At 43.2% G+C, this 21,099-nt stretch overlaps 1 protein-coding gene and 1 long non-coding RNA gene across 5 annotated transcripts; one reads left to right on the forward strand and one right to left on the reverse strand.

Moving 5' to 3' along the window:
* Positions 1–1,981: 1,981 nt before the first annotated feature.
* Positions 1,982–19,601, forward strand: RUSF1 (RUS family member 1). 4 transcript variants are annotated; one of them, XM_083882230.1, is made up of 15 exons: positions 1,982–2,240; positions 3,655–3,758; positions 4,934–5,011; positions 6,226–6,340; positions 7,555–7,600; positions 8,088–8,120; positions 8,932–9,037; positions 9,466–9,567; positions 10,840–10,910; positions 12,462–12,700; positions 13,594–13,651; positions 14,823–14,893; positions 16,445–16,606; positions 17,204–17,281; positions 18,121–19,601. In XM_083882230.1, exons 1-15 carry the CDS (start codon positions 2,183–2,185, stop codon positions 18,222–18,224), a joined length of 1,425 nt encoding a protein of 474 aa, XP_083738356.1. In that variant the 5' UTR covers positions 1,982–2,182; the 3' UTR covers positions 18,225–19,601. The 4 variants fall into 4 exon arrangements, with proteins under 4 accessions (XP_083738356.1, XP_083738357.1, XP_083738355.1 ...); XM_083882228.1 differs by lacking the exon at positions 18,121–19,601 and having other exon boundaries at positions 2,010–2,240; positions 17,204–17,616; XM_083882231.1 differs by lacking the exons at positions 16,445–16,606; positions 18,121–19,601 and having other exon boundaries at positions 2,008–2,240; positions 17,204–17,616.
* Positions 19,602–19,747: 146 nt separating this feature from the next.
* Positions 19,748–20,668, reverse strand: LOC310921968. Its single transcript, XR_014592251.1, has 2 exons — positions 20,209–20,668; positions 19,748–20,004 (listed from the first exon to the last, which is right to left on the reverse strand). It is a non-coding gene; the product is annotated as an uncharacterized lncRNA (long non-coding RNA).
* Between the last annotated feature and the right edge of the window lie 431 nt (positions 20,669–21,099).

Here is a 21,099-nt window from a genome sequence, read left to right on the forward strand (position 1 = left end):
CTGACCACCCCAAGGCCACCCCAGAGTGACCACTGGTCACTTACGGCCGTGCTGACCACCCCGAAGTGACCATTGGTCACTCTACGGCCACTCTTGGTCACCCCAAAGTGACCCCTGACCACCCCTAGGCCACCTCAGGCCACCCCAAAGTGACCAGTGGTCACTCATGGTCACCCCTGACCACCCCAGGGCCACCCCTGGTCACTTTGGTCACCCCTGGTCACCCCAAAATGACCCTTGACCCCCTCAGAGTGACCATTGACCACCCCAAAATGACCACTGGCCACTCATGGTCACCCTAAAATGACCCTTGGCCATCCCAAAGTGACCCCTGGTCACTCATGGTCACCCCTGGTCACTTCAAACCCACCCTTGGTCAACCCTGGTCACCCCAAACTGACCCCTGGTCACTTGTGGTCACCCCAGAGTGACCCCTGACCACCCCAAACTGACCACTGGTCACTTGTGGTCACCCCTGGTCATCCCAAAACCCCCTTGACCATCCCAAAATGACCCCTGGTCACTTGTGGTCACCCCAAAGTGACCCCTGGTCACCCCAAAGTGACCCCTGGTCACTCATGGTCACCCTAAAATGACCCTTGACCACCCCAAAGTGACCCCTGGTCACTCATGGTCACCCTAAAATGACCCTTGACCACCCCAAAGTGACCCCTGGTCACTCATGGTCACTCCTGGTCACTTCAAACCCCCCTTGACCACCCCAAACTGACCACTGGTCACTCATGGTCATCCCTGACCACCCCAAAGTGACCACTGGTCACTTATGGTCACCCCAAAATGACCCCTGACCACTCCAAAGTGACCCCTGGTCACTCATGGTCATCCTTGACCACTCCAAAGTGACCACTGGTCACTCATGGTCACCCTTGGTCACCCAAAAACCCCCTTGACCACCCCAAACTGACCCCTGGTCACTCATGGTCACCCCAAAGTGACCATTGGTCATTCATGGTCACCCCAAAGTGACCACTGGTCACTTATGGTCACCCCTGACCACCCCAAACTGACCACTGGTCACTCATGGTCATCCTTGACCACCCCAAAGTGACCCCTGGTCACTCATGGTCATCCTTGACCACCCCAAAGTGACCACTGGTCACTCATGGTCACCCCAAAGCCACCCCTGACCCCCTCAAAGTGACCCTTGACCACCCCAAACTGACCACTGGTCACTCATGGTCACCCGTGACCACACCAAAGTGACCCCTGGTCACTCATGGTCACCCCAAAATGACCCCTGACCACTCCAAAGTGACCACTGGTCACCCTTGGTCACCCAAAAACCCCCTTGACCATCCCAAACTGACCCCTGGTCACTCATGGTCACCCCTGGTCACCCCTGACCCCCTCAAAGTGACCCTTGACCCCCCCAAAGTGACCCCTGGTCACTCCCCCCCCTTGACCTCTCCCCCAGCCCTTGACCTTTGACCCCTGAGTGACCCCTCCCCTCTGGCCCCGCCCCCTTTTCTCCTCCCAGCCAATAAAAATGCTCCAAAAATTGTTGGTGTGGAATTTTTTGGGGGGGATTTTGGGGGGTCTTGGGGTCATTTTAGGGTCATTTTAGGGTCATTTGGAGGAATTTGGGGGAATTTTGGGGGGTTTGGGGGGATTTGGGGTCATTTTTGGGTCATTTTTGGGGAAAATTTTGGAGATTTTGGGATTTTGGGGGAAAAAAATTGGAGAATTTTGGGGAGGTTTTAAAAAATTCGAAGGAGTTGAAGGAGATTTGGGATAAAAATTGGGGAATTTGGGGGAAAATTTGGGAATTTGGGGGAATTTAAAGGGAATTTTGAAAAACTTTTGGGGAATTTGAGAAAATTTTGGAGAATTTAAAGTGAATTTTTAAGGAAATTTTTGAAATTTCGGGAGGAATTTTGGACAATTTTGTGAGTTTTAAAGTGAAGTTTGAAGCAATTTGGGCCAAAAAACCCCAAAAATCCCCGAAAAAAAACCCAGAATTCGGTGAAAAATTTAAAATTTTGAGATTTTGAAGAAATTTCGGTGAATTTTGAGCAAATTTTGGGCGATTTTGAGTCATTTTCGGGTCGAAAACCATCGAGACGAAACACCGGAAGCCGGAAGTGCCAGAACCCGGAAGTTCCGTGGCCAGAGCGGCCAGAAGCTCCAAACCGGAAGTGACGTAAGCAGAGAGCGCGTTGTCATGGAGACGCCGGAAGCCGGAAGTGCCAAACCGGAAGTGCCGATGGAGCCGCAGGAGGGTAACGGGGAAAGGGGGAAAAGACCCAAAAAAAGCCAAAAAAAGCCCCAAAATCGCTTTAAAATCGATAAAAATCAACTTCGGGATCCTTAAAAATCTCCAAAAATTCCCGCAAAAAATTAAAAAAAAAAAATCCTCAAATTTTAAAATAAAAAAATCCCCCCAAAAATCCCCTCAAAAATCGAAAAAAAGAAAAAAATTCCCCAAGAAATCCCCCAAAAATGCCCCCCAAAAATTCAGGAAAATAAAAAAAAATCCCCGCCAAAATCCCCCAAAATTCCCCCAAAAAATCCCCTCAAAAATTAAAAAAAATCCCCCCCAAAAATTAAAAAAAAAAATTAAAAAATCCCCCAAAAATCCCCCCCAAAAATCCCCAAAAAATCCCCAAAAAATCCCCCCAAAATAAAAAAAAAAAAAATCCAAAAAAATCCCCCCAAAAATCCAAAAAAATCCCCAAAAATTCCAAGAAAATCTCCCCCCAAAAATATTTAAAATAATTAAATTAAAAAGTCACAAAAAATCAGAAAAAAATTCAATAAAAAAATCAAAAAAAAACCCCAAAAAAATTCCCAAAAAAACCCAAATAAAATCCAAAAAAAATTCCCCAAAAATCCTCATAAAATCCAAAAAATATTCCCAAAAAATCCAAAAAATTCTCCCAAAAAATCCCCCAAAAATAAAAAACGTCCCTAAAAATTCCAAAGAAATTCAATTTAAAAATCATAATAAAAAAAAACAAAAACAAAACAAAAAAAACAACCAAAAAAATAAAAATAAAACCCCAAAAAAATTTTAAAAAAATCCTAAAAAAATAAATCCCCCAAAACATTAAAAAAAAATTTAGAAAAAAAAAACCACAAAAATTCCGAAAAAAATCAATTTAAAAATCACAAAAAAATCCAATTAAAAATCACAAAAAAAATCCTTTAAAAATTCAATTAAAAAAAATAAAAAATTCAAATATAAAATCACAAAAAATCCCCAAAAAACCCAAAAAAATCCCAAAAAAATCCCAAAAATTCCCAAAAAAATCCCAAAAAAATCCCAAAAAAATCCCAAAAATCCCCCCAAAAAATCCAAAAAAATCCCCAAAAAATCCCAAAAAAAATCCCAAAAATTCCCCAAAAAATCCCAAAAAAATCCCAAAAAAATCCCCAAAAAAATCCCAAAAATTCCCCAAAAAATCCCCAAAAAAATCCCAAAAAAAAATCCCCAAAAAATCCCAAAAATTCCCTAAAAAATCCCAAAAAATCCCAAAAAAAATCCCAAAAATTCCCAAAAAAATCCCAAAAAAATCCCAAAAAAATCCCAAAAAAATCCCAAAAAATCCCCAAAAAATCCCAAAATTTCCCAACTGCCCAAATTTCCCAAAATTCTCATTTTTCACCCCAAAAAATTTTCATTTTTCTTTCCAGATCAAGTTTTGTGTCGCTGTTTTTGGGGCTCCCGGGAGCTCTCGGGGCCTCAAAACCATCGGGGGAAACTCTGGGACCGCGAGAGGCTCCGACGGGCGGCCGCGGTGAGAGAAATTTAAATTTTTGGGGGGAATTTTGGGCAATTTTGGAAAAAAAATGGGAAGTTTGGGAGTTTGGGAAGTTTTGGGATTTTTTTGGGATTTTTTCAGATTTTTTTTTGGATTTTTTGGGGGATTTTTTGGAATTTTTTTCGAATTTTTTTCAAATTTTTTTGAAATTTTTGCGCATTTTTTCTGATTTTTTTTTGATTTTTTCAGATTTTTTTGGGATTTTTTGGGGGATTTTTTGGAATTTTTTTCGAATTTTTTTCAAATTTTTTTGAATTTTTTGCGCATTTTTTCTGATTTTTTTCAGATTTTTTGGGATTTTTTTTCAGATTTTTTCGGTCTTTTTTTAAATATTTTTTTCAGAATTTTTTTCGGAATTTGTTCGGATTTTATTTGGATTTTTAAATGATTTTTAAGGATTTTTTTGGGGGGTTTTTTTCAGATGTTTTTCAGATTTATTTTTTATTTTTTGGGGTTTTTTAGGAATTTTGGGTGGAATTTTTGGGATTTTTTTGGAAAATTTTGGCTGAAATTTTTCGGAATTTTTGGGAATTTTTTGGGATTTTTTTTGGTAACTTTGGGTGGAATTTTTTGGGAATTTTCATTGAATTTTTGGGAATTTGAGCTGAAATTTTTTGGGAATTTGAGCTGAACTTTTTTGGGAATTTTGGGTGAATTTTTTTGGGAATTTTGGGGGATTTTTTGGGGATTTTTTTTGGAAATTTTTGGGGAATTTTGGGTGAAATTTTAGGGAATTTTTGGGGAATCTTTGGGTGAATTTTTGGGTGAATTTTTGGGAATTTTGGATGAAATTTTGGGTGGAATTTTTGTGAATATTTTGGGAATTTTGGATGAAATTTTGGGCGAATTTTGGGTGAAATTTTCGACAAATTTTTTGGAATTTTTTGGGATTTTGGGGGCGAATTTTGGGTGAATTTTTCTGGAATTTCTCAGGATTTTTGGGGCAATTTTGGGTGAATTTTTTGAGATTTTTGGGATAATTTTGGGTGAAATTTTGGGGTAATTTTGGTTGAAATTTTGGGATAATTTTGGGATTTTTGGGATAATTTTGGGTGAAATTTTGGGGTAATTTTGGGTGAAATTTTGGGGTAATTTTGGGGTAATTTTGGGGTAATTTTGGGGTAATTTTGGTATAATTTTGATTTTTCCAGCGGGTGCTGCTCCCTCAGGGGTTCCCCGACAGCGTCAGCCCTGACTACGCCCCCTACCAGTGCTGGGACAGCCTGCAGGTAACTGGTTTATACTGGTTTATACTGGGTTATACCGGTTTATACTGGGGGATGAATGAGGTGCCATTCCAATATGGCGGCCAAAAGATGTAATCCAAGATGGCCGCCTAGTGAGTTATCCAATATGGCTTCCAAAGATGGCGGCAAGTGGAACTGGTTTATACTGGTTTATACTGGGGGATGAATGAGGTGCCTTTCCAATATGGCGGCCAAAATATGTAATCCAAGATGGCCGCCTAGTGAGTTATCCAATATGGCTTCCAAAGATGGCGGCAGGTGGGACTGGTCTATACCGGTTTATACTGGGAAATAAATGAGCTGCCCATCCAATATGGCCGCCAAAAGGCGTGATCCAAGATGGCCGCCAAAACATGTAATCCAAGATGGCCGACAAAGATGGCGCCAGGTGGAGACTGGTCTATACTGGTCCATACTGGTCCATACTGGTCCATACTGGTCTATACTGGTCTATACTGGTCTATACTGGTCCATACTGGTCCATACTGGTCTATACTGGTCCATACTGGTCCATACTGGTCCATACAGGTCTATACTGGTTTATACTGGTCTATACTGGTTTATACTGGTCTATACTGGTCTATACTGGTTTATACTGGTCTATACTGGTTTATACTGGTCTATACTGGTCTATACTGGTTTATACTGGTCCATACTGGTTTATACTGGTCCATACTGGTCCATACTGGTCCATACTGGTTTATACTGGTTTATACTGGTCTATACTGGTCCATACTGGTCCATACTGGTCCATACTGGTCTATACTGGTCTATACTGGTTTATACTGGTCCATACTGGTCCATACTGGTCTATACTGGTCCATACTGGTCCATACTGGTCCATACAGGTCTATACTGGTTTATACTGGTCTATACTGGTCCATACAGGTCTATACTGGTTTATACTGGTCTATACTGGTTTATACTGGTCTATACTGGTCTATACTGGTTTATACTGGTTTATACTGGTTTATACTGGTCTATACTGGTCTATACTGGTTTATACTGGTCCATACTGGTCCATACTGGTCTATACTGGTTTATACTGGTTTATACTGGTCTATACTGGTCTATACTGGTCTATACTGGTTTATACTGGTCTATACTGGTTTATACTGGTCCATACTGGTCTATACTGGTCCATACTGGTCCATACTGGTCCATACTGGTTTATACTGGTTTATACTGGTTTTCAGGCTCTCTGCTCCAGCCTGGCGGGGTCTCTCTCCACCCGGGCCGTGCTCGAGGCCGTCGGGGTCGGCGACGGCGCCGCCACCGTCAGCGGGGCCGCGCTCACCTGGCTGCTCAGAGGTGGGGGATTGGCACAAAAAAAATTCCTAAAATTATCCAAAAATTCATCCAAAATTTTACCAGAAATTCCCCAAAAATTAAAAAAAAAAATCCTAAAAAAATAAAAAAAAAAAAATTAAAAAATTTCCCCCCAAAATTCGCGAAAAATTTTTAAAAAAATCCAAAAAAAATTCCCCGAAAATTCGCGAAAAATCCCACAAAAATTCCCACGAAATTCCCACAAAATTCCCCTAAAGTTTCACCCAAAAATTCACCAAAATTCCCACGAAAATTCAAAGAGATTCCAAAAAGATTTTCCCAAAAAATCGCCAAAAAAATTGCCAAAAATTTGCACAAAAATTCCTCCAAAAATTCACCCCAAAATTAAAAAAAAATCCCCAAAAAATTCCCCCGAAGTTCCCAAAAAAATTTGCGAAAAATTCCGAAAAATCCCCCAAAAATTCGCAAAAAATTCACCAAAAAATTTCTCCAAAATTCACCCAAAAATTCCAAAAAAATTTTCACCAAAAAGTCGCCAAAAATTCCCATAAAAATTCTCACAAAATTCGCCAAAAAAATCCCCCAAAAAAATCCCTAAAAAAATTAGCGAAAAATACCAAAAAAATTCGCCAAAAATTCACCCAAAAATTCACCCAAAAAATTCCCCCCAAAATAAAAAAAAAAATCCCAAAAAATTCCCCAAAACATTCCCCAAAATTTGCCCAAAAATTCACGAAAAATTCACCCAAAAAAAATAATTAAAAAATCCCACAAAAATTCCCACAAAAATTCCCCCCCAAAATTCACCCAAAAATCACCTAAAAATTCCCCCAAAAATTCACCAAAAATTCACCAAAAAATTCCGAAAAAATTCCCAAAAAAATTCGCAAAAAATTCGCCAAAAAATTCCCCCAAAATTCCCCCCCCCAAAATTCCCCTAAAATTCCCCCCAAAATTAAAAAAAATTCCCCTGAAAATTCCCCCAAAAAATCTCCAAAAATTTCTTCAAAATTCGTCAAAAAATCCCCCAAAGTTTCCTCAAAAAATTTCCTCAAGAATTTGCGAAAAATTCACCCAAAAATTCCCCAGAAATTCCCCAAAAATTCAAAAAAAATTCCAAAAAAAATCCCCAAAAAATTCCCAAAAAATTCCCCCAAATTCTGAAATTCCCAAAATTCCCAAAATTCCCCAAATTCTGCCCAAAATTCCCAAAATTCCCTTTTTTTTTCCCTCAGACGGGGTCGGGATCGTCACCAGGATCGTCTTCGTGTGGCTGCAGGGGTGAGACTGGGACGGACTGGGATAAACTGGGATGAACTGGGAGGGACTGGGATCAACTGGGAGCACTGGGAAGTCCATACTGGTCCATACTGGTCTATACTGGCCCATACTGGTCCATACTGGTCCATACTGGTCCATACTGGTCCATACTGGTCTATACTGGTCCATACTGGTCCATACTGGTCCATACTGGTCCATACTGGTCTATACTGGTCCATACTGGTCCATACTGGTCCATACTGGTCCATACTGGTCCTTACTGGTCCATACTGGTCCATACTGGTCTATACTGGTCCATACTGGTCCATACTGGTCCATACTGGTCCATACTGGTCTATACTGGTCCATACTGGTCCATACTGGTCCATACTGGTCTATACTGGTCCATACTGGTCCATACTGGTCCATACTGGTCCATACTGGTCCATACTGGTCCATACTGGTCCATACTGGTCTATACTGGTCCATACTGGTTTCCCTCCCCCAGGAGCCACCTGGACTGTGAGGCCAAGCAATGGCGGTGAGGCCCCGCCCCCTATTTACCATATATGGCCACTCCCACCTCAGCCACACCCCTAATTATCATATATGGCTATGCCCACCTAATTACCATATATGGTCACTCCCAGCAAAGCCCCGCCCCTTCATTAACATATAGTGTCACTCCCACCTAAGCCCCACCCCATTTTACCATATATGGTCACTCCCACCTAAGCCACGCCCCTAATTACCATATATGACCATACCTCCCTAATTACCATATATGGCCACTCCCCACTAAGCTCCACCCCTTCATTACCATATATGGTCACTCCCACCTAAGTCCCGCCCCTATTTAGGAATATGGCAGCTCCCACTTTAGCCCCGCCCCTAATTACCATATATGGTCACTCCCACCCAAACCCCGCCCCTATTTACCATATACGGCCACTCCCACATAAGCCCCACCCCTTCATTATCATATACAGTCACTCCCATCTAAGCCCCGCCCCCTCATTAACATATATAGCCCCTCCCATTTAAACTCCGCCCCTATTTTTACATATATGGACACTCCCATTTAAGCCACGCCCCTAAATACCATATATGACCATACCTCCCTAATTACCATATATGGCCACTCCCACCTAAGCCCCGCCCCTATTTATCCTATTCGGCCCCTCCTACTTTAGCCCCGCCCCATTTACCATATATGGCCACTCCCGTTTAAGCCCTGCCCCTAATTACCTAAAATGTCATCCAAAAAATTAAGCCCCGCCCCTTTTTCCTCCACCTGGCCCTGAGGCCACGCCCACATTTCCATATAAGGCCAAGCCCCGCCCCCTTCCCAGGTTCGCGGCGGATCTCCTCAATGACGTCGCCCTGGTGATGGAAATCCTGGCTCCCCATTGGCTGAGCCTCGGCCCCGCCCTCCTGGTGATGGCGGCTGCTGCCAGGGTGGGAAAGGGCAGGGGGACTGGTTTATACTGGTTTATACTGGGATGAACTGGGAGGGAACTGGGAGGGGACTGGTTTATACTGGTTTATACTGGGATGAACTGGGAGGGAACTGGGAGGAACTGGTTTATACTGGTTTATACTGGGATGAACTGGGAGGGACAGGGAGGGACTGGTTTATACTGGTTTATACTGGGAGGGAATTGGGAGGGAACTGGGACTGGTCCATACTGGTTTATACTGGTTTATACTGGTTTATAATGGTTTATACTGGTTTACTGATTTTATACTAATTTAAACCAGTCTAAACTTGTTTATACTGGTTTATACTGGTTTATTCAATTTATACTGGTTTAAACCAATGTAAACCAGTTTATACTGGTTCATACTGGTCCATACTGGTCCATACTGGTTTTTACTGGTCTCAGTGCGTGGTGGGCGTGGCCGGCGGCGCCACCCGGGCGGCCTTGGCCGTGCACCAGGCCCGGAGGGACAACGTGGCCGACGTGGCCGCCAAGGACAGCAGCCAGGTTTGTACTGGTTTATACTGGTTTATACTGGTTTATATTGGGAGAGGTCCATACTGGTTTATACTGGATTATACTGGGAAATAAATGAGCTGCCCATCCAATATGGCTGCCAAGAGATGTAATCCAATATGGCCGCCAAAATATGTAATCCAAGATGGCCACCAAAGATGGTGCCAGGTGGGACTGGTTTATACTGGTTTATACTGGGGGATGAATGAGGTGCCTTTCCAATATGGCGGCCAAAAGGCGTAATCCAAGATGGCCGCCAAAATATGTAATCCAATATGGCGGACAAAGATGGCGGCAGGTGGAACTGGTTTATACTGGTTTATACTGGTTTATACTGGGAAATAAATGAGCTGCCCATCCAATATGGCTGCCAAAAGATGTAATCCAAGATGGCCGCCAAAATATGTAATCCAATATGGCCGCCAAAGATGGCCACCAGGTGGGACTGGTTTATACTGGTTTATACTGGGAAATAAATGAGCTGCCCATCCAATATGGCCGCCAAAAGATGTAATCCAAAATGGCCACCAAAATATGTAATCCAATATGGCCACCAAAGATGGCGCCAGGTGGGACTGGTTTATACTGGTTTATACTGGTTTATACTGGGAAATAAATGCGATGCCCATCCAATATGGCCGCCAAGAGATGTAATCCAAGATGGCCGCCATGTGAGTTATCCAAGATGGCCGCCAAAGAATGGCGGTAGGTGGGACTGGTCTGTACAGGTCCATACTGGTCCATACTGGTCTATACTGGTCCATACTGGTCCATGCTGGTCTATACTGGTCCATACTGGTCTATACTGGTCCGTACTGGTCCGTACTGGTCTATACTGGTCCATACTGGTCCATACTGGTCTATACTGGTCCGTACTGGTCCATACTGGTCTATACTGGTCTATACTGGTCCATACTGGTCTATACTGGTCTATACTGGTCCATACTGGTCCATACTGGTCTATACTGGTCTATACTGGTCCATACTGGTCTATACTGGTCTATACTGGTCTATACTGGTCCATACTGGTCTATACTGGTCCATACTGGTCTATACTGGTCCATACTGGTCCATACTGGTCCATACTGGTCTATACTGCTCCATACTGGTCCATACTGGTTTATACTGGTCTATACTGGTCTATACTGGTCCGTACTGGTCTATACTGGTCCATACTGGTTTATACTGGTCCATACTGGTCCGTCCTGGTCTATACTGGTCCGTACTGGTCCATACTGGTCCGTACTGGTCTATACTGGGCAGGAGACGCTGGTGAACGGGGCCGGGCTGTTGCTGTCGCTGTTGCTCCTCCCCCTGCCGGACGGGCGGCCACGGTGAGGGGCGGGGCTTAAAAGGGGGCGGGGCCTAAAGGGTGGGTGTGGCCTAAGGGAAAGGGCGTGGCTTAAATGCAAAGGGGATTTAATGAGATGAATGGTCTGGTGGGCCTGGCTTGGTAAAAAGGGGCGTGGCTTAAGGGAGGGGCGTGGCTTAATTACTGACGGGATTCAATGGTATCAATGGTCTGGTGGGCGTGGCTTGGAGAAAAGGGGCGTGGCTTTAAATGGGGGTATGGCCTAAGGGAGGGGGCGTGGCTTAAATAAAGAGGGGATTGAATGGGATGAAGGGTCTGGTGGGCGTGGCTTGGAAAAAAAGGGGCGTGGCTTAAATGGGGGTAGGGCCTAAGGGAGGGGGCGTGGCTTAAATAAAGAGGGGATTAAATGGGATGAAGGGTCTGGTGGGTGTGGCTTGGAGAAAGGGGGCGTGGCTTTAATGGGGGTGTGGCCTAAGGGAGGGGGCGTGGCTTAAATACTGAGGGAATTCTATGGGATGAAGGGTCTGGTGGGCGTGGCTTGGGAAAAGGGGCGTGGCCTAAATGGGGAAGGGGCTTATAGGCGTAAAGGGAGGATGAGGGTGGGCGTGGCTTGGGGGAAAAGGGGCGTGGCTTAAAAGGGGAGGGGATTAAAGGAGTAAGGGGAGGATGAGGGTGGTGGGCGTGGTTTGGAGAAAAGGGGCGTGGCTTAAATGGGAAGGGGGGGCTTAAAGGGGTGGGGTTAAAATGGGTTTGGTGGGCGTGGCTTGACTGAAAGGGGCGTGGCTTAAAGAGGAGGGGATGAGGGAGGGGCTGAAAAGGGGAGGGGCTTAGATAAAAGGGGTGGGGCTTAAATGGGTGGGGCTTTAAAAGAGGAGGGGTTTGGGAAAAGGGGAGGGGCTTAATAAAGAGGGAATGGAAAGGGGAGGGGCTTAAATGGGAGGGGCTTAAAGGGGAGGGGCTTAAAGGGGTGGGGATTAAATGGGGAGGGGTCTAAAGGGGAGGGGCTTGAGGGTTGTGGCTTAAAGGGGAGGGGCTTAGAGAAAAGGGGTGGGGCTTAAAGGGGAGGGGCTTTAAAAGGGGAGGGGCTTAAAGAGGTGGGCCCTAAATGGGGTGGGGTCTAAAGGGGAGGGGCTTGGGAAATGGGGCGTGGCTTAAATAGGAAAGTGTTTTAAGGGGCGTGGCTTAAATGGGTGGGTCTTAAGGGGGTGGGGCTTTGAAAGGGGGTGGGGCTTAAAAGGAGATTTGATTTGTCCAGGTGAGGTGGGCGTGGCTTTTGTGTATGTGGGTGGTTTAATGAGGTGGGCGTGGCTTCTGGTATGTTAATGAGGTGGGCGTGGCTTAAACCAAAACGTGGGTGTGTCCCAAACCTCACCTGGCCACGCCCACCTCACCTGTCCAACCTCACCTGGGTGTGGTCCAGGTGTGGTGGGCGTGGTCCAGGTGTGGTCTGGACTCTCCTAAGTGAGGTGGGCGTGGCCCATGTGAAGTGGGCGTGGCCTAGGTGAGGTGGGCGTGGCTTCTCAATAACTGGGCGTGTCCAGAACTCACCTGGCCACGCCCCTCACCTGTCCAGCCTCACCTGGGCCGTGCTGCTCCTCCTCCTGGCCGCTCACCTGGCCTCCAATTTGGCCGCCCTGAGTTCCCTCACCTTGACCAGCCTGAACAGGCCCCGCCTCCGGCTCGCCATTGGCTGGGCGCTCCGAGGGGGCGGGGCTAAGGCGGAAAGGGGCGTGGCTTGGAGAGGAAGGGGCGGGGTCGAGCTGGAGCTGCCCCGCCCTCGGCAGGTGAACCCCAGGGAGCCGCTGCTGCCAGGTGAGAGGGGGACGGGGTTACCTGGGGGGGGTTTGGGGGGATTTGGGGTCACCTGGGGACACCTGGGGGGATTTGGGGTCACCTGGGGGGGATTTGGGGACACCTGGGAGGGTTTGGGGTCACCTGGACACACCTGGGGGGGATTTGGGGTCATTTGGGGTCACCTGGACACACCTGGAAAGGATTTGGGGTCACCTGGACACACCTGGGGACATCTGGGGTGGAATTTTGGGATATTTGGGGTCACCTGGGAGGATTTTTTGGGTCATTTTGGGGTCACCTGGACACACCTGGGGGGATTTGGGGGATTTGGGGTCACCTGGGTACACCTGGGGTCACCTGGGAGGATTTTTGGGTCATTTGGGATCACCTGGACACACCTGGGGGGGATTTGGGGTCACCTGGGGGGATTTTGGGACACCTGGGAACACCTGGACACACCTGGAGGGGATTTTTGGACATTTTGAGGTAATTTGGGGTCTCCTGGAGTGGAATTTTGGGAGATTTGGGGTCACCTGGACACACCTGGGGGGTCTGGGGTCAACTGGACACACCTGGGGACACCTGGGGAGGATTTGGGGTCACCTGGACACACCTGGGGAGGATTTTTGGACATTTTGGGATCATTTGGGGTCACCTGGGGACACCTGGGTGGGATTTGGGGTCACCTGGAGAAGATTTTGGGACATTTGGGGTCACCTGGGGGGATTTTGGGGACACCTGGACACACCTGGGGACACCTGGAGGGGATTTTGGGTCATTTTGGGGTCATTTGGGGTCACCTGGGCACACCTGGGGACACCTGGGGTGGAATTTTGGGTCATTTTTGGGTTGTTTGGGGATACCTGGACACACCTGGATGACGTCACGGCCCCGCCCCTTTTCCCTTTCAGGTTTCGGTTCCCGCCTCCGGCTCCACCTGGGGGCGCCCCTGGAGCACCTGGCGGGCAGGTGAGGGGGGAATTTAGGGGATTTTTGGGAAATTTTGGGAATATTTGGGATTTGGGGAATTTTAGGGATTTTTTGGGGATTTTTTGGGAATTTTTTTGGGGATTTTTTTAGGGATTTTTGGGGATTTTTTTGGGGAATTTTTTGGGGATTTTTTAGGGATTTTTTTGGGATTTTTTAGGGATTTTTTGGGGATTTTTGGGGATTTTTTGGGTAATTTTTTGGGAATTTTGGGAATTTTTTAGGGATTTTTTTGGGATTTTTTGGGGGGAATTTGGGGGAAATTTTGGGGGAATATTGGGGAATTTTTGGGGAATTTTTTGGAATTTGGGAGTTTTTGGGGAATTTTTTGGGAATTTTTTGGAATTTTTTGGGGGAATTTTTAAGAAGTTTTGGGGAAATTTGGGGGGATTTTTTTTTAATTTGGGAGAATTTTTGGGGATTTTTTGGGAGGAATTTTTGGGGAAGTTTTGAGAATTTTTGGGAGATTTTGAGAATTTTGGGGGGAATTTTTTGGGGGAATTTTGGGGGGAGAATTTGGGGGGAATTTTGGGGATTTTTTTGGGGAATTTTTTTGGGAAATTTGGGGAATTTTTGGGGGATTTTTTGGGGAAATTTTTGGGAATTTTTTGAGAATTTTTGGGGAATTTTTCTGGGAATTTTTTGGAAATTTTTAGGGAATTTTTGGGGAATTTTTTTGGGAAATTTGGGGAATTTTGGGGGGATTTTGGGGAATTTTGGGGGGAATTTTTTGGGGAATTTTCGGGGAAATTTTGGGGAATTTTTGAGGGATTTTTTGAGAATTTTTTAGGGATTTCTGGGGATTTTTTGTGAAATTTTAGGGGAAATTTTTGGGGATTTTTGGGGAATTTTTGGGGGGGAATTTGGGGGGAATTTTCGGGGAATTTTTGGGATTTTTTGGGGGGAATTTCGGGAATTTTTTTGGAATTTTTGGGGGAATTTTCGGGAAATTTTGGGAGAATTTTTACATCATTTTGTGTCATTTTTGGGTGAATTTTTTGGGGTTTTTTTGTCAAATTTTGTGTGAATTTCGCCCAATTTTGTGAATTTTCCCCCAATTTAAGGTTTTTTTCCCAATTTTGGTAATTTTTTTCCCAAATTTGAGATTTTTTTCCCCAATTTTCTGATTTTTCTCCCCATTTTTGTCCCCCAGCGAAGGAGAACTGCGGAAGGTTCTGGAATGTGGGAGCCCCGACCACGTCGTCGTCCTCCGGCCCCACCGAGGTGAGAAACACAAAATTTGGGCAAAAGGGACCGAAAATTCCAAAATTTGGGAGAAAAAGGAAAAAAATTGGGAAAATTTTGAGTAAAAATCGTGAAATTTTGGTGGAAAAATAAAAAAAAATCCAAATTTTAGGGGGAAAAAAGGAGAAAAAAAACAAAAAAATTGGGAAATAAGAGAAAAAAATTCCCAATTTAGAAATTTTGGAGGAAAAATTGGGAAAAAATTGAGTAAAAATCGCAAAATTTTGGTGGAAAAATAAAAAAATTCCAAATTTTAGGGGGAAAAAATGAGAAAAAATCCGAAAATTTGGGGAAAAGGAGCCAAAACATTTCCAAAATTTTGAAATTTGGGAGAAAAGGGAAAAAATTGGAAAAAAAATTGGGAAAAAATTGAGTAAAAATTGAGAAAAATCGCAAAAATTTGGAGGAAAAACCCCACAAAATTCCTGAATTTTGGGAGGAAAATGAGAAAATTCCAAAATTTTGGGAGAAAAGGGACCCAAAATTTTAAAAATTCTGAAATTTGGGGGGAAAGGGAAAAAAATTGGGAAATTTTGAGTTAAAATCACAAAAATTTGGAGGAAAAATTCCAAATTTTGGCAGAAAAATGAGAAAAAAATCTCATATTTTGGGGAAAAGGGACCCAAAATTCTGAAATTTTGGAGAAAAAATGGAAGAATTTGGGGGGAAAGGGAAAAAAACGGAGAAAAATCACAATAATTTGGAGGAAAAGGAGCAAAAAAAATTCCAAAAATTCTGAAATTTTGGGAAAAGGGAAAAATTTGGGAAAAGATGGATCAAAAATTGTGAAAAATTGAAGGGAAAACCCACCAAATTCCCAAAATTTTCCCCGAATTTTTTATTCATTTTTCCCCAAATTTTCAAATCAAGATTTTTTTTGGGATAATCCCAGAATTTTTGGACTCAATTTCCTCAAAATTTGGGATAAATTTCCCTGAATTTTTCTCAATTTTTCCTCAATTTTTCCCCAATTTTTCCCCCATTTTTCCCCCAAATTTTGTAATTTTTTTTTTTTGTAAAAATCCCAAATTTTTGGGGGGAAAATTCCAAATTTTTTAGGGAACTTTTTCCCAACTCCTCTTTTGTCTCCCTCCCCAGCGGAAGAACCCCCAAAATTTGGGAAAAAAAAGTAAATAAATTCCTAAAATTTGGGAGAAAATTTGGGGAAAAATTTTGGATTAAAAAATTAGGGAAAATAATTAAAAAAAAAAAAAATAAAAATTGGAGAAAAACCGCAAAAATTCCCGAATTTTTGGGTGGAAAAAAATGGAAAAAAAATCCCAAAATTTGGGAAAAATTAAAAAAAAAAATAATTCTCAAATTTTTGAAATTTTGAGAAAAAAAAAAAAGGAAAAAAATTAGGAAAAAAATGGAACAAAAAATCACAAAATTTGGAGAAAAAATTCCCAATTTTTCCCCATTTTTTTCTCGTTTCTCCCCCAAATTTTGGACTTTTCTCACGGGGTTTTTTTCTAAAAATCCCAAATTTTTTTGGGAATCTTTTCCCAATTTTTATTTTTCTCTCCCCAGGCTGGGTGGGGGTCGGTTTTCGCCAAGGGGCCCCCCCGGAGACCCAAATTTTGGGTTGTGCTCAGGCCCTGCTGCTCGAGGAGCTCCTGGGGGAGGATTTGGGCTCCAAAACCCCCCTGGGGACCCTCCTGGGACCCCTCCAGAGACGCCTCAAGAGCTGCCGTGAGCATTTGGGGGAAATTCGGGATAATTTGGGAATTCTGGGAAAATTTGGGAATTTTTTGGGTGATTTTTGGTGACATTTAAAGGGTTAAAAAGGGATTTTTTTGGAATTTTTTTTTATTTAAATGGGATTTTTTGGGGGGATTTTGGGGGGATTTGGGGGTCCTGGTGGTTGGAAATTTTGGGAATTTTTGGGAAATGTTTTGGGAATTTTTGGGGGATTTTTTAGGCGATTTTAAAGGGTTAAAATGGGATTTTTGGGGATTTTTTTGGGATTTTTTGGGGTTTTTTTTTTATTTAATTGAGATTTTTTGGGGATTTTGGGTGTCCTGGTGGTTGGGAATTTTGGGAATTTTTGAGAATTTTTTGGGATTTTTTGGGGTGGATTTTGGGCGGAAAATTTGGAAATTTGGGAATTTTGGGTGGATTTTGGAGTGAATTTTGGGAAGTTTGGGAATTTTGGGTCAATTGGTGCCATTTGGGGAATTCTGGGAGTTCTGGGTGGATTTTTTGGGTCGAATTTTGGGGAATTTGACGGAATTTGGGTGGAATTTTGGGAATTTTGGGGCAGAATTTCAGGAATTTCTGTCCCGGCAGCTCCGGGGTCGGTTCCCTGGGGGGTTTTGGCCGATGCCTCGCAGATCTTCCGGGACCTGGGCCCCGCCCTCCTGCGAGGTAATGACCACTTCCGGTGCCACTTCCGGGTTCCACTTCCTGCTTCCGGTTTCATTATTTTCATCTATTTCCGGTGTCTCACTTCCGGTTTTGCTCTGGGGTCATTTCCGGGTTCTACTTCCTGTTTCCGGTTTATTGGAATGTCACTTCCGGGTTTTCACTTCCGGCTTTAGTCTGGAATATTTTTGTGCCACTTCCGGGTTTTACTTCCTGTTTCCGGTTTGGTCCTTTAAGGCATTTTCAATGTGTCACTTCCATTTTTGCTCTGGGGTAACTTCCGGGTTTCACTTCCTGTTTCTGGTTTATTGTTGTGGCACTTCCGGGTTTTCAGTTCCTGTTTTAGTGTGGAGTAACTTTTGTGCCACTTCCGGGTTTCACTTCCGGTTTCTTGGGGTGGCACTTCCGGTGTTTCACTGCTCTTGAGTAACTTCCGGTTCCACTTCCGGGTTCCACTTCCTGTTTCCGGTTCGGTGGTTCTGGAGCATTTTCCGTGTTTTACTTCCGGTTTTTCTCAGCAACACTTCCGGGTTGCACTTCCTGCTTCCTGTCTGGTCATTCAGTGTACTTCCGGTCTTTCACTTCCGGTTCTGCTCGGGGTCACTTCCGGTGGCACTTCCGGGTTCTTCCAGCAACAATTTGAAGGAGTTTTGGGTGGATTTGGTGGGAAAATTTTGGGGATAAATTTTAATGAATTTCAAATATAATTTAAGGGAATTTTGATTAAATTGTGTAAAATTTTAAATTAATTTTTACAGGACGATTTTGAGCGTAAATTTTAATTAATTTTGTGTAAAATTTGAGGGAATTTTGGGGTAAATTTTATAAAATTTTGGGGCCAGGGCTGGAGGCGGCCGGATGGGACACGCAGCGCCCCCTGCTGGCCGTGGATGAATGGCGGCTGCAGTGGGCGGGGCCAGGGAGAGACCACGCCCCCTTTGACTGAGGCCACGCCCCCTGAGAGAGGCCACGCCCCTTTTGGCGGGAAAACCAAGGCGGGAAAACGGTTCCAGAAAATAAAAATTTTTTTTTTTAATGGAGATTTGGTGATTTTTTTTTGGAGGATTTGGGAGAATTCGGATTAAATTTGGGGAGTTTTGGGTTGAATTCGGGGAGATTTGGGTGAAATTTTGGGGATTTTGGGAGAATTGGGAGAATTTGGGGGAAATTTGGGGGATTTTGGGTGGAAATGGAGAAAAATTTGGAGGAAATTGGGAAAAATTCGGGGGATTTTGGGTGAAATTTGGGTGAAATTTGGGGGAAATTTGGGTGAAATTTGGGGGAAATTTGGGGGATTTTGGAGTCGAATTTTGGGTGAATTTGGGGAGAATTTGGGGGATTTGGGGCAGAAATTGAGAAAAATTTGGAGGAATTTTGGGGAAATTGAGGAATTTTGGAGGAATTTGGGGCAGATTTGGGGGATTTGGGTGGAAATGGAGAAAAAACTGGGGGAATTTTGATGAAATTTGGGGAATTTTGATGAAATTTGGGAGATTTTGGGGCAGATTTCGAGGAAATTTGGCCACGCCCCCTGAGTGAGGCCACGCCCCTTTTGGCGGGAAAATGGAGGCGGGAAAACGGTTCCAGGAAATAAAAAAAATATTTTATGGATTTTATGGATTTGGTGTTTTTTTGGGAAATTTTGGAGGAAGTTGGGGAGATTTGGGTGGAAATTGAGGAATTTTGGGGAAATTTTGGGTCAAATTTGGGAAATTTTGGGTCAAATTTGGGTGGATTTGGGGGAAAATTGGGGGATTTTGGGAGGAAATTGAAGAATTTTGGAGGAAATTGGGAAAAATTGGGGAAATTTGGGGGATTTTGGGTGGAAAATTTTGGGAGAATTTGGGGCAGATTTGGGGGAATTTTGGGGGGAAATTGGGGTTAAGAATATGGAGAATTTGGAGCCTTAAAAATTGGGAATTTCAACCCAAAAATCGGGAAATTGGGGTTAAAAAGGGGAATTTTATGCAAAACCCGAAGAATTTGGGGGGTTTTTGCCTATTTTGGACATTTTAAGAACAAACTTCAGACACTTCCAGTGGCTCCGGGGATGATTTGGGATTCATTTTCATTTCATTTTTGTTTATTTTTTAAAATTATTTCATTTAATTTCATTTCATTTTTTTTTCATTTTTATTTCATTTCATTTCACTTTTTTTTTATTTTTATTTAATTTAATTTCATTTTTTTATTTTTTATTTTTTATTACTTTAATTTAATTTCATTTTTATTTATTGAATTTTTTATTATTTTTATTCCTTTTCATTTCATTTTTATTATTTTATTTTTTTATTTTATTTCATTTTTATTTCATTTAATTTCATTTTTATTATTTTATTTTTCTTTTATTTCCATTTAACGCCATTTCATTTCATTTCATTTTTTAATTTATTTTATTTTTTATTATTTTTACTTAATTTCGTTTCATTTTTATTTTTATTTTTATTTATTTTATTTTATTTTATTCTATTTTATTTTGTTTTATTTATTGTATTTTATTTCATTTTAATTTATTTTTAATTTATTTGATTTATCTTTATTTTATTCCTTGAACTCCGGCCAATGGGAACTCCGGAGAGCAGAGACCCCGCCCACCAGCGCCTGGTGCAGTGACGTCATCAACGTCCGTCCAACCAGGCGCGGTGGGCGGGGCCTCAGTGCTGGCCACACCCATATCGATGCCCCCCCCACCTGTGGAGGCTCCGCTTTTTGTGCTCCTTCAATTTCTGGAATGGGAAAAGGAAAATATCGGGAATTGGAGCCCAAAAATTCCCTGAAATCCCCAAATTTGGGTCTCAAAACTCCAAAATCCCAAATCTGGGGCCCCACAACCCCCAAAAATCCCCAATTTGGATCCCAAGATCCCCAGGACTCCCAAAAATCCAAAATTTTCCTCCCAGAGCCCCCAAATTTCGGTTTTCCCCCCTCACCTCCAGGTTGGGCTTCCAAGTTTTGCGTTTCTGTGGCGGTGGCTGGGCACACTCGAGGTCCGTGGGGGTTTCGGCCTCTGGATCCCGACGAACGGACTTGGAACCCCTAATTCCCCAAAATCGACACAAAATTGGGAAAAATGACCCAAATTTTGGAAAAATCGACACAAAATTCCCCAAAATCGACCCCAAAATTCACAAAAATAGACCCAAAATCCCCCAAATCCCACAAAATTCAAAATAAATCCCCAATTCCTCCATAACTCCCCCAAAATCCCCCCAAATTCTCCCAAAATCCACCCAAATTTCCCTAAAATTAAAAAAAAAACCCCAAATTCCCCCCAAATTCCCCCAAATTCCCCCAAATTTCCCAAAAATTTCACCAAAATCCCCTCAAAATCTGCCAAAATTTAAAAAAAAACCCCAAAATTCCCCAAAAACCCCCAATTTCTCTCCAAAATTCCCCCCCCTCCCCCCCCCGGTACCGGAGCAGGTCCATCGTTTTGGGGGCGGGGCAAAGTCCAAAGGCCGGCGGTGACGTCATCAAAAGGGGCGGGAAAAGACCGAGGTCCAATTGTGACGTCACTAAAAAGGGGCGGGGCTAAACCGGGAAACGCCCCCCGGGAATTTATCGGGGATTTGGCGGGAAAATCGGGAATTTTAGGGAAAAAAAATTAAGAATAAAATAATAATTATTATTATAATAAAATAATAAAAAGATAATAAAATAACCCTTGAAGGATTCGAGGTAAAATTTGGAGCCAAAAAAATCGGAAATTTGGAGCCAAAATATTGGGAATTTTGGGGTCAAAAAAATGGGGAATTTGGAGCCAAAAAATTTGGGAATTTGGAGGTTAAAAAAATGGAGAATTTGGAGCCAAAAAAAATTGG

This window comes from Zosterops lateralis (assembly GCF_965231275.1).
Source record: "Zosterops lateralis genome assembly, chromosome: 39".
Classification (NCBI taxonomy): Eukaryota; Metazoa; Chordata; class Aves; order Passeriformes; family Zosteropidae; genus Zosterops; species Zosterops lateralis.